At 39.7% G+C, this 13,623-nt stretch overlaps 2 protein-coding genes across 3 annotated transcripts; one reads left to right on the top strand and one right to left on the bottom strand.

Annotated features, from left to right (window-relative positions):
- Nucleotides 1-88: 88 nt before the first annotated feature.
- LOC4324587 (ABC transporter D family member 2, chloroplastic) lies at nucleotides 89-6,537 on the top strand. Of its 2 annotated transcripts, none has more exons than XM_015756375.3 (10): nucleotides 89-564; nucleotides 1,309-1,495; nucleotides 1,843-1,910; nucleotides 2,638-2,964; nucleotides 3,059-3,223; nucleotides 3,786-4,014; nucleotides 4,087-4,328; nucleotides 4,428-4,749; nucleotides 5,368-5,633; nucleotides 5,910-6,537. In XM_015756375.3, exons 1-10 carry the CDS (start codon nucleotides 250-252, stop codon nucleotides 6,102-6,104), a joined length of 2,316 nt encoding a protein of 771 aa, XP_015611861.1. In that variant the 5' UTR covers nucleotides 89-249; the 3' UTR covers nucleotides 6,105-6,537. The 2 variants fall into 2 exon arrangements, with proteins under 2 accessions (XP_015611861.1, XP_015611868.1); XM_015756382.3 differs by having other exon boundaries at nucleotides 1,827-1,910.
- A 935-nt stretch (nucleotides 6,538-7,472) lies between these two features.
- LOC4324585 (protein FLOWERING LOCUS T 1) lies at nucleotides 7,473-12,873 on the bottom strand. Its single transcript, XM_015756406.3, has 4 exons — nucleotides 12,143-12,873; nucleotides 11,987-12,048; nucleotides 8,156-8,196; nucleotides 7,473-8,025 (listed from the first exon to the last, which is right to left on the bottom strand). Exons 1-4 carry the CDS (start codon nucleotides 12,644-12,646, stop codon nucleotides 7,802-7,804), a joined length of 831 nt encoding a protein of 276 aa, XP_015611892.1. The 5' UTR covers nucleotides 12,647-12,873; the 3' UTR covers nucleotides 7,473-7,801.
- Nucleotides 12,874-13,623: the final 750 nt, after the last annotated feature.

The following is a 13,623-nucleotide window of genomic DNA, read 5'->3' as shown; positions in this document are numbered from 1 at the left end:
CGTCCTCAGAAGGACACGTGTCCCCACCCCTCCCCTGTCGCTGCGCGTGGGCCCGGCTTGTCAGTGACCGACCGGGTACGGACGACGCGGAGTAGTTTCGTACTGGACTCCTCCGAGCGGCGCTCGCTGCTACGCCTCTCTCTCTCTCTCCTCGCCGCTCGCCGCCATTGCTCGCCGCGGCGAGAGCACGCGAGGTCACGAGGAGGAGAAGAAAAAGCGGAATCGAGAAGCTACCAAACGCGAGCGGAGATGGGGTTACCTACTGCTGCTGCGCCCGCGTGCTGCTTCCCCTCCACTTCGTCGTCGTCCCCGCGGCTACTGCTCCTCCCGCTCCAACCACCACCACCACAGCCGCCGCGGCGACGGCGGCGGCTTGTTTCCCCCGGGGTTTGCTTCGGTTCTCCGCTGCCGCTGCACGCCCGCTTCCACTGGCCCCACGCGGTGGCATCCTCCTCCATGCGCCGCCGCGGGCGGCGACGCAGGGCCACGGCCCCTCCCGCCGCGGCAGCCGCAGGGGAGGCCACCGGCGACGGCGGCGGCTCTGGTCCCGGCGCCGAGGATAAGGTGATGGAGGTGTCTCTGCTCCGTGGAGTTCCCCGCTGTGCTTTTTTTTTTTGTTTTGGGTTCGTGCGCGCGTGATCTGCTTCGGTGCTTGTTTATAGCTTAAACTGCGAGTTCAGAGTTCGTTAGGTGTACATCATCTGCAATTCGAGGTTTAGGTTTGTGCTGTAATTCCGCGGCGAGCTGTAGGTTTTTTTTTTCCGATTGGCGATTTTTCTGTGGTGTGGTGTGATTGGTGCTGTGGGTTTTGCTATCCGTGGGCAGTCGTCGGCTTCGAAATCAACCATGGGATGGGATGACGTTTTGAAATGTTCATTCATACATGCATAGCCAAAGTATCAATTGTCTGATCTCTTGTGATTATGCCATTTCACTCATTTGGTTCAATCTGGCTGTGGTAACTAGTAATTTCGATTTAGAATGTGAACTGTCAATCGTGAAACCGTATGAGCCTTGTGATCCGCGATTGTAAATGTATTTCTAGTATGTGTACAAGGTGCAGTGTCGTCTATTAGCTGTTATAACTAATTTATTAGAAATTAGTACTACTTCATTTGTGTTTTTGGTTCAGTACATGTTATGTTATGGCCTACGGGCTAACAGCTAGTGGTGTGCTATATGCCTATTGTTTCCTTTCATCTATGGTGGAGGCAGTGCCTTTCTGTAGCGATTAGTGCTTCTTACGCTAGTCTGGCTTCTATTTGTTCTGTTGCTAATTAATGTGTCTTTTTTATCTCGTTCTGGTAGAGAGTTGAAACGGACCTCAAAACACTTGCTAGAAGATTTTGGAAAGTTGCTGCCCCTTACTGGTGGTCAGAAGATAAAGTGCAAGCGAGGCTGAGGCTTGCTGCAGTATTTGCTCTTACATTAGCAACTACTGGAATTAGTGTTGGATTTAACTTTCTGGGTCGTGACTTCTACAATGCCCTTGCTGGTATGTTCTGTCTTGTTTAAATTGTTATCTTGTAGATTCATTGTACGTTCTGAACAAAATTACACACACGGATTTGCAGTGCACATAACAATGCAAGGGAACAAGAGAGGGAGAGGTCCTTTATATCGTACACACTAAATCTATTGTACTAAAATGGACACACCCTCATTTGAAAATTTCGGGGATCTGCAAGACTCAAACTAGACAAAATATAAGGACACTTCTGCTTTTTATTGTTACAAGTGTTACTGAAGGTGGCATGCCATTGTCATCAAAAGTCCAAAGTGGATGTACAATAGCTTCTATTTTTTTTATGCTAACACACATTTAGTGTTTTCTCTTGCAAGACAAGGACCAGGAACAATTTACCAAGCAACTGCTGTATTACTTGGGAGGTTTTGCTGTAGGAATACCGGTGAGCATATTGCTGCTCTTTTGTAGGTATTGCTCTTCAAGCTGTTAGCCTGTTACAACTATTTGTATCACTTAGACACAGATTGAGAAAATATCAGATTGTGCTAACTTATGACCAACCCTTTTTTCATCACTTGTTTAGATTGTTTATACAAGAATTATATCACATATCACTAGATTTTCCGTAAGTAACATCACAATATTATAGTTCCATTCATGTAACTATATTACCAAATTTGGTATTGCTGTCAATGTACATTTTGATTCTCAAAGATGATAAAAGTTCCAATAATGTTAAATAATTAGAATTAGAGAGTAATATTTGGAAGGCAACACTGTCATAGTTGGCTATTTCAAGTATCAATGGTTGTTATCATGGCACTGGAGATCTCTGAGTTCTGCTTGTTCTTCTTTTTTTTATGGTATGTATCTCAAGAATCTAGCAAAATTCATTGTTACTATTTGATCTGGAACCCAGCAGCTTGTCTCCATCTGGCAAACTACCCCTTTTATGACCACAAACCATTCAGCAATCTGATTTTCCCACTAGATGGATTAGCTTCTAGAATCTTACTTCTGTTCCTTTTTTCCAGCAGTGTGTCTAGAATTGCTACTACTTCTATTTGTATCTATCAATCAAGGATATGTACTTTCTGTGTTGCAGAATCAGCAACCTGTATTCCTATGAGTATAATTGTGTTCTGATTTCTGCTCTCACTATACTGCAGTTCTTTGTCTTGAGAGACTATGCAAGGGAGACCCTTTCTTTAAGATGGCGATCTTGGATGACAAGTTATTACATGAAGCGCTACTTTAAAAATAGAACTTTCTATAAGATTCAATCTCAATCACTAATTGATAACCCGGATCAACGGATCAATGATGATCTCAGTGCATTCACTGGAACCGCGCTTGCATTTTCTCTGACATTTTTAAATGCTGCCGTGGACTTGATATCATTCAGTAACATCCTTTATGGGATCTATCCACCATTATTCATTGTTCTTATTGTCTACTCCCTTGGGGGCACTGGAATTAGTATCTTCCTTGGTAAAGTAAGTTGCTTATCAACATTATTTATCTCCAACTTGCATTGAACATACTCTTTCTTTCTTTAAAACTAATTGCTGGCTATTCTTGTACGGACAGAATTTGGTCAACTTGAACTTCATGCAAGAAAAGAAAGAAGCAGATTTTCGTTATGGACTTGTCCGAGTTAGAGAAAATGCTGAATCAATTGCTTTTTATGGCGGTGAAGAAAATGAATTGCAACTTTTGTTGGATCGATTCAGGAGGGCTTTTGAAAACCTTAGCGTAAGCTTTGCTTGTATAGACTTTCTTTCACCATACATCATTATTCATTTTACACTACTTGTTTGTTCTGACATTTAGTTTTATAGTATTGGAATAGGATGTCATAGCTACTAAAAGCATCCTAGAACATATAAAACATACATATTCCTTTATGTGGCTGTGGTATTTCATGGGTTACATGCCAATTTTAATACTCAGATTTTTGTTTGATGTAATATACTATTAATATACTATTAAAACCATGATGTAATAATAACATTTTGGTTTTACATGTGCTGTAATATTCTTCTTACAACTGAATTAGTAATATAGTACACCTAGTAACTGGTATCCAAAAGTTATTTTGAAAACTTATCCAAATGTTAGATAATCTATGAATTCCAAAACAAAACCTTCAGCCATACTAATAGTAGTAGTTGCTTTTTATGAGACTAATATCCCTGAAAAACTGTCACTTTGCAGCAGCTCCATGTTTTTTGAATGTTCAGATGGAAACTTATGATGTGTGAGTCATTTTTCTAAGCAGGCCGATTTATATTATCTTTTCCTGTTCTGTTTGCAGGAATTGCTAATAGCATCTCGTAATCTGGAGTTTTTCACCAATGGCTACCGTTATTTAATCCAGATCCTGCCAGCTGCAGTTGTTGCTCCGATGTACTTCTCAGGAAAAATTGAATTTGGAGTAATAAATCAATCAGTGTCTGCTTTCAATCATATCCTTAGTGATTTTTCTCTCATTGTGTTCCAGTTTCAGTCAATTAGTGCATTCTCGGCGGTTATTGATCGTCTAGGTGATGCCTTTTTCTCTCTCAGCATTGCTTGCTAACATATCTAGACTATTCTAATTGAACAATAATCTTCAGGTGAATTTGATGATCTGTTGGATGGAAATGGTTCATCTTTATCCAAGCCTGATAACATTGATGGGATCAACATAATTTTCAAGAGCACTGGTCCTACTGTACTGAGTTCCAATGGATCACCGACACAATCTAATCCATCCATGGTTCTTGAGATTTGTAATTTGACATTATTAACACCCAGGAGTGGAAACATTCTTATTACTGACCTCACTATGGAACTCAAAGAAAAGGACCACCTACTGGTATTTGGTTTCTTTAGCTACTCGCCTACTTGTAAATAGGAGAAATAAATGTTATCACTGCCATCTGACAGAGGAGAAATGTTCATTTTTTGCCTTTAGGTAATGGGGCCCAGTGGAAGTGGGAAAACCTCTTTGTTACGTGCTTTGGCTGGCCTTTGGACCAGTGGTACTGGGGACATCATATACCATGTGAGAGGTTCCATGGAGCTTCAAACATCAAATTCAGGTCCTGATGAGCCATCCAACATACAGTCAAACGGTGAAGAACTGCTACAAAGTTCAAAGCAGAGAAGGGATAATGGTATATTCTTTGTTCCACAGAGACCATATATGGTTTTGGGAACCCTTCGTCAGCAATTGCTCTATCCTACATGGACTGAAGATGTTTGTCATTCATCAAATAATGATCCTCAAAGTACAGGTAATTATTCCTATATTGCACGATGAACAATCAAGTGTAAACTTCTTTCTTGTTAGAGACCACAACAACAAACCATTTGCTTGGTAGAATCCACATCGGTGTGAAAACTACATTTACATGAAAGTTTTGTATACACTGTGCAACTTAAGCCATAGAGGTACCATACCATCATATAAAACTTTCAATTATTTTAAACATGTACATGGGGACAAGAACTGACCCCATGGGGTAACTCTGAATTTAAGTGACTTTATTACAGTGCTATGACGTTTGTTCAAAAAAATATAATGCTATGACATTCTCGAATAATGCATCTTGAAAGAAGTGAAGTATAAAATTATTATAACGTTCAAACTCACTTCGCCGTTGCTCTTTTTTTCTTCTTTGAATCCTTATAGTTGCATCATTCTTTGCCTAATAGTGATGAAACAGTTAAAAATGTTTGCATTTTGTTGGTGGATGTGGTATAAAGCTATAGAAATCCGTATTGATACAGAGATCACACATTCTGCCTCAAGTTTATTTGATACAATACTTCTGGCAGGAAGCTCCAGAACATGCATTTGCATCTACCTAATGACCTAAAGTCCTAAAGTTGTACCATCTTGTGAATTTCAGACCCTCTTACCTTTGAAGTCTCCACATCAGATGGAGTTGGTTCCAAGTCTGAGATGCCCACAACTGATGAACTGATCAGAGTACTTGAGGCTGTTAAGTTAGGCTATATATTGCCTCGTTTCAATGGTTTGGATTCTATGCATGATTGGGCCAGCGTTCTCTCTCTGGGGGAGCAACAGCGTCTTGCATTTGCTCGGTTGTTACTTGCAAAACCAACTTTAGTCCTCCTTGATGAGTCCACAAGTGCACTAGATGATATGAATGAGGTAATAACTAACAATTCTATTATGATGCTATATTTGCCATACTGTTACTACTAATTACTAGTAACACACTAGCTACCATGAATTGCCAAAAGATGCTAAGTATGGATTCGTCACCCCCTGAATTACATAAATGCTTTTAGTTCATTTAGAGGCAAAACAGAGAGGATTGATGACCTCTGCTTAATGCTTATGAATGCATAAACAATACAGTGATCACTGATTCACTGACCTACATTTACTCATTATTGCTTCTGACTACTTTGTTCGTTTTCACAGCGTCATCTATACAGTCAGATTGAAGCTGCAGGGATTACTTACATAAGCATTGGTCACCGGAAAACACTGCACAAGTTCCACAACAAGGTCTTGTACATTTCAAATTCCGATTCAACGGATAGCAACCCACGTAATTGGTACCTAAAGCCCACAGAACAGATGTCGATTGAAGAGTCATCCTCATTTGCTTCATAAGAATTTCATGATTTGAGCAACATTTGCCCCTGAGCAGTTTTGTCGCAAGATTTCACCCATACGTGAAGTGTATGGTGCCCAGCCAAGTACCCAAAATATGTCATGCTGATTGTTCTAAAGATGTGATGCTTGAGTAGTTGAGTTGTATGACCAAAATTGCTAGTATGCTACAAACCAACTCGAGGCGTGGCACAGATTTTAGCACCTAAAGGTTGAAAGGGAAGCTCATCTGTTCTTGGATCGTTATACCACGAAGTTCAGAATGAACATCATATGTAGATATGCAGTCCTCTGATCTTTTTGAGTTTCTTTTAGAAATGACGACGGAATATCTGAAACTGTCTCTTTGTTATTACGTGTGTGGTGTGTCCTTGTAACTATACTGGGAATTACAGCTCTTATATACATGCAGTGTGTGCAGACTCCGACCAAATGGCTTGAGCTGGTTCGTCACGTACACGCAATGCATGGGGAGGCCGCTTCATTGCCGCAGTTAGTAACAGTGGCATAATTCTGCATAGCAGCTGATCAAACAGGCCAACTTTTGCAATCGTCAGTTGGTATTCAATTTCCTTACTCCTTGCAAACAAACACATGGAACCACGCAAGTTGTAGCTAGCTACAAGGTGCACTAAAACGGGACTCAAGGAGAGACACCTCCACGGTATTGAAGACCATATATGTAGTCTTGCCAAATATCATCAAATGCACTTCCAAAAATCTATGAAAAACCCGAACACATCATTCAGAGAAAAATGCCTTCAATTGATTAACCAATAGTAGCTCATATTGTACACTTCAATCGTAATCGTAGAGTGTAGGCGGGTTGACCATGGACCCACCTATAGACTAATTAAGTGGGTTGACCAACGGGTTACCCACTTATTTGGTCTATAAATAGATTAGCGGGTTAGCCTATAGGGACGGATATAAGTGTCTGTGTCAGACGACACCGACGACTTTCGGTAAAATCTATAGCAAAACTGCTAATCCATATATTATAGTAACACCATGATCTAAGCATAATTAGCATACTATGACGCCGATAGACACGTTATGACACCAACGAATCGATTTTCTGGATCCGCCACTGTAAGCCTATTAGTTCAATCCCATTTTGAGACATATATCTGTCCATCCATCTAATATCAATTCAATCGTATTAAATCATACCGATATAACATAGACGTACATTTTTGCCATTTCTGATAATGAAGAGGGCTTTCTAATTAAATGGGAGAGAGTGTTCCCCTCTATTTCTAAAAGAGAGAATACCTCATCTGACTCCAAATGTAGGTCGTCTTAGAGCTGTGCTTAAGAATTAACAAAGTGTTAACATGACTATATTCCCTGTGCATGGTTATTATATATTGAAAATGGTACATCATTTTTATATATATCAGAGTGGTAGCATTTCCCTTAACAATGAAGGGTATGAAAGGAAAAATGGGGGACAAAGTTCCTCAACGTCCTATAACAACTTAAATTTCGAGAAAAATAGAGAAATATAAATAAATTACATTTAGAATCGGTGGGAGCATTTATGTAACTAACGTACAGAGAGAGAGGATAGGGAGCTAAAAATACATATGATCAAATTTTACCATTTCAAATCGTTCCGAGTATAGGATTTGTCATGCAAAATTCAGGACTTGTCCCAAATTCAGGGAGTGAGAGATAGAGAGGGGAGAGCTAGCTCACATTCTTCTTCCTCCGGTTCCAGACTCCCTCTGGCAGTTGAAGTAGACGGCGGCGACAGGGAGGCCGAGGTTGTAGAGCTCGGCGAAGTCGCGGGTGCTGAAGTTCTGGCGCCACCCCGGTGCGTACACCGTCTGCCGCCCCAGCTGCTCGAACAGCAGGAACACCAGCCTGTGGATCCCCAGCACCGGCCGCGGGCTCTCGTAGCACACCACCTCTGTCCCTGCAAAATTAGCAAGCAATTGTACTCTTCTTCACATCAGAGTGATCTGATTTCATGCATGTGTTGATGTGCACACATATGAATGTAACTGTTGCAAGATTGTTCAGAGAGTGCTATAGTTGTTCAGTACCAAAAGAGACTCCTGTGGTAGCCGGGATGTCGGTGACCAGCCTGCATTGATAGATCGTTAATTCTGATCAGTTCCATTATATTTTCAGCATAGGTAGCACATGGAACTTGAAGTTCCGTTGATCAGTTTTGAATAGGGTGAAAGAATGTCGCGTAAATCGGTTCACATTAATTTTCCAATGAAGTAATTTGAAATGTTTTCTTGATTCTTGTGAGCAAGTATGAAATGACTGACATTATTTGGAATCAAGTGGAGTATATATTAACCAATAACTAACCATGTGAAGGTCGCAAAATGAGGAACTAGCTTTGCTTAATTTGGCATGAAAATATTTCTAGGAGTGTACGTTGTATTTTCTACTCATATAATATATATAGTGAGAACTGGGCAATTAGTTTTCCTAAGAATTTATCTAAGTACTTGTAGAATGATTAATCTGCGTAATTATATGCTCCTTCCCTTTGTAGAAAATGTGCACTAAAATTGTGGAAATAAAAACATTTTAAAAAGTCGTTTAAATTCATCCAATATTTTTTCATTTTTCTGATTTTGCATTTTTTTTTGGCAATTCTCATTTCCGTAATTTGGGACAATATATTATTCCTGAATTTTGTATGACAAGTTTAAATTCAGCTTAAAAAATATTCAAATTTATATTGAAGGTGGTTCAAGGATTATTGTCTTTTGCAAATTAAGTTTTATCTCTCTGTTGGAAGAATATATATTAACTAACGGTCAAGTGTCTTTTAACAAATAACCATAAAACTAGTGTACTAGAGAAAAAGGCCACAAATTTCATTAGTGTCTTGGAATAAATTTTACCTAGATATATAATGGAATTCTCTTTTTACTAGCTAGGATGAACCGGTTATTAATTTTATTGTAGGGTTTCAACAAATAGAAATGGCCTTTGGAACTAGCTCATAACTAGAGAGATACTGACTATCACTACCGGCACTAGCCTAGCCGGATTAAAACCAGCATTAATGGGGTTTTCTGTAAATTATTGCCTGGAATTCTCTCAACAAAAATTCTTCAGTTATACACATAGCAGCATCGTATGCTCATGACTCACCTCTGCCAAGGGTACCTCATGTGCCACCGTCATCAGGTACCCTCCTCGTCTCCTGTATCCTCGCCGGTGACAAGGAGGAAGGGGACCCGTGTCTTGTCTTTATCCAGTAAGTTTTTAGTTAGGGTTTCTTAAAAAAAAGGAATTTTAGATATTCTAGATAGATGAGATTTGTCTTTTAGGAAGTCCATGGAATTAGGATTGTCTAGAGTTTTTTTTCTTTTTGTCTTTTGTATATCTTTGACAATGTCTTCTGTATTTCTGGGATCATCGATGAAGATCTAGGAAGATTTGTATGCTAAGTTACCGACGATTCAATCGGTGGTGCGGATTTTAAAATCTGGGTCTCCAATTTGTTTGATGACGTTGACTTACAGATTTGTCAAAGGATCGAAGATGGTGACATATACACATTCATATATACTTTTGCATGTGCTGGAGTTGGTGACGTCAACAATGTTGTGGTTGCGCTCTTCTTTTTCGCGAACGCGCAAAAGGATTGCACGTCAATATATTAAGAAATAGAGTTTTTGTTGCACAAATAACTCAAAAGGATTGTGGTTGCGCTCTTCTGCTCGCATCTCTAGCTTGTGACTTTTTGAGCTATATATGGAGTATATTGGTTTGTCTTGGCAAATTTTATGTCCTTTATTGTAACAATAGACTTATAATCATTTCTTATATTTAGTATAATCAACCTTGTTTTGTTAAAAAATTATGGCCTGGAATTTAATTAACTATATATGTGAAACATCCGGTCCTATTTTCATTGATTGTACAAATTTTGCACATGATCTTTGGACACATCTACGTACAGTGCACATGAGGGTTTTGTGTTGGGAGGATTCTTAATTTTATTGTTTCGGTCAGTTCGTCTATAAGCTCCCTTCACACTCGAAAATTCTAATTAACTATTGACAAAAGCAACTGATTGCAATCAATATCCCCGGCCGTATGATCATATACAGCAATGCCAAAATCATTTTTGTAGCAATGCCAATCAAAATCATTTTATGTCATCACTATATACAATACAAAATGTGCATGCAAATTATCATTTTAATTGGTAAATTACTTCGAAGGCCTCACATATATATGAACATTAATCGGAAATGCAACCATGCAAAAGACATCAAATAAATATGGATTACTTTTCAAATGTTCCTCTAGCAATTGTGCACATTACATTAATTCCCTCCTTAATTACTTTTACTTTCTTGGCTTGTTTTTATGTGTACTGCAAATTCTTCTCTAATAAATTTATCAAGAAAAATCAAAATCTATTCTCTAGTTTCAGATATAGATACTTTAATTTACACCATCTTTTATCCAAATAATATTTTATCATCTCTTAATTACTTTAGTTGAACCAAGCTAGGAAGAGAAGAAATCAACTTGTTTTGCTATTAATTTCATGTGATGTGTATGCATTTAAGCTCAAATGTTAAATTGTTTAGTAAATTTCATACACACCACATTTGAGGGAAAATGCCACTCAAAATAACTTCATAAAAACTATTTTCTAAACAAGGGGAAAAAAAGAAACTAAGCACATTTTAAATTGTTGGACAGAATGTTTTAGAAAACCCTATCGTTTGATACATATATCCAACATGATATTTACCTTTTAGACTTTTTGTAGATAATTAATGGAAATGTTTTACCTGCCTTTTAGATAATGGAAGAGTAAAATTAAACCTCTTATCTCTTCATGGATGTGCAATACAAATATAATATCTACCAATCCATATATACAATTCCTTAGCATGTGCAACTACTGTAGATACAGGCAAATTGTTTTATATATTTTTCCTAGCTAGGAATTATATGTGACAATATTTTACCGATAATCCTAGCTATGATGTATTTATTGAAATGATTCTGAAAAATATATATTGAACTTTTGTACACATAAAAAACTACTATACTGCACTTAAAACATCACCTGATTTTCTGACATTGTTTGAGACATTCCATGGAAATTAATAATAAATAAAATAATGTTTGAATGCTGATAAATTTGGTGTTGTTTCTGTAATAAAGCTAGTATCTCAGTCAGTTGATTAATTAATTAGTTTATTTGCCTACGTACGATCGATTGAATATATACTATCTTAAGATCGTTCTACTCAATGTCGTTCCTGCTTTGCTATATCTCAGTTTGTGTAAAATCATGTGTTTTTCTCCCAAAGACGACGTAATGATCATTCCAGAGATCATGATCATATATTATATACAGTATATTATACATATGAGTGTGTTATTATCTCGAGGAAAACTAGCTAGAAGGCCCAATCAAACAGTGCTCGGCACATCACTATAGCAGAATTTGCAGAGAGAGATTAATGTGTGATCGATCCATATATATTGTTTTTCATCTAAATTAAAAGAAATGTGTGCCCTTTTTCTTTTGAAAAGCAGCTAGCTAGCATGCAGTCAACGATCAAACGTTCATGTTTCGTAACTGTATTCACTGGCTGCTACCCGGATGCAAAAATATTCTCTCTTTTTTTTTTAAAAAAAAAAGAGGCAAAAAGGGCTCGATCGATCTCGTGGCGGCAAGTGCAACACCAACACGGGCACTTGGCTGGCTATAGCTATACGCTCTATCTCGTACGACACGATAGACGAGACGACACGAGACGACGAGGGTGCGGTGCAGGGAGCTGAATCTGGACTCTGAATCTGAATCAGATCAGTCGTCACAGGGCGCGTCAGCTACAACAGCTGCTGCTGTGCTGACTCGATCGATGACTCACCAGTGCAGGTACTCCCTGAGGTTTGGATCGCTCGGGCTCGGCGCGTCCGGATCCACCATCACCTGCAGAGGCCACAAGAATCGATCGAGCAGTGTGTCAGCTCAGCTAGCTGCCGCGCCGGCGGCGATGGCGGCGGAGGCGTGCGTACGTACGTACCAGGGTGTAGAAGGTGCGCATGTCGGGGCCGCCGACGGCGACGCGGGGCTGGTCGGCGACGGCGGAGGGGCGGAGCTCGCAGCCGTTGGCCACCTCCCGCGCTCCGTACGCCACCCGCAGCGCCACCCTCCTCACGAACGGGTCCACCACGTCCCCCACCACCCTCCCCAGCACCAGCGGGTCCCCCCTCCCCCGCCCGCTCATCGTCTCCCCTCCTCCTCCTCTCGCCGCCGTCAAGCTCGATCTCGATCGATCGTCCTCACCGGCCGCTCGCTTCGCACTTGCACCACCACCCAGCCTTATATAGCACCAGAAGCTCGCGAGCTCAGCCTGATCACGAGCTGAGCTGATGGAGAGGACGACAGATCGGTGGAGGACGACGTCGTAGGGCGCATGAGCGATGAGCGGATGGAGAGGAGGACGGGAGGTGGTGGTGGTGGTGGGGGCACCCCGGCGAGGGTACAGCAGCTGGGAAGAATCGGCCGGACAACTACTGCCCGTCATCCGGCTGCCGGCCGACGACGACTAAACCGAGGCGACGTCGTCGTGTTTGGCGAGAGAGGAGGGAGGAGGGAAATGGTCTCTGCTTCTCTGCTGCTGCTTCACTTTACTCCACTGTCGCACGCGCCCTACCATTAGCTACAGTAGCTTGGCTGCTCGCTTTAAGTTAGGGGTGAGGAATAAATAAGTATTGTCTCGGGATACCAAGATCTCTAACGTTTCGGGATAAATTTGAAGGCCATGATCTCTTGTATTATGGGACGGACGGAGTAGTATATACTCCTATATTAGTAGCTGTTATATGGGTAGAAATTACATTGGTTACAGATAGCGTATCAATTTTTGAAACTGCTAGTAGTATATTAATTAAGTTGATGCAAGTCAATTTTTAATAAAATACTATAAAGATCTGCTCCTATTTAATGGCGGTTTTAATAAAATTAATATAGTGTTAGAGATGTTGCTAAGTTTTTCTATATTTTGATAGTAGTTAAACAAAGTTTGACTTAAGATGAACTTAGAACACCTTACAATATAAAGCAAAGGGAGTAATTAATTAATATGTCGTCTTAGATGATTATTTATTATATGTCAATTACTTTTTATTACTAAGTCAATCCCAATAACTCGCACTTATGCCATAATTAGATCAATTCAGAAAAAATAATAAGAAGCAGGGTAAACAGAAAACTTGCAATTCAGTGCTGAATTTATAGTTATTGATATACTCACGCCTTAGGTATGTTTTAGATCCCTTCATTACAAAATAACTTGCTCCTACTTTTTAGTCCTATGTGTTCGTGAAAGAAGAAAATATCAAAGTGCCCATCATTAATAAGAAAATAGCATTGATGGTAGGTCGATAAGAGGACTAAATGAATACTCATCTGTCTCAATATAAATATAAATGTAACATCTGGTTAAAAAAATATAAATGTAACATTGGATATATCTAATATATTATATTAACGTGCAATTCT

The sequence above is a fragment of the Oryza sativa genome, chromosome 1, assembly GCF_034140825.1.
Source record: "Oryza sativa Japonica Group chromosome 1, ASM3414082v1".
Classification (NCBI taxonomy): domain Eukaryota; kingdom Viridiplantae; phylum Streptophyta; class Magnoliopsida; order Poales; family Poaceae; genus Oryza; species Oryza sativa.
Note: the sequence above shows the minus strand (reverse complement) of the source record. Positions and strands in the feature narration are given on the sequence as shown.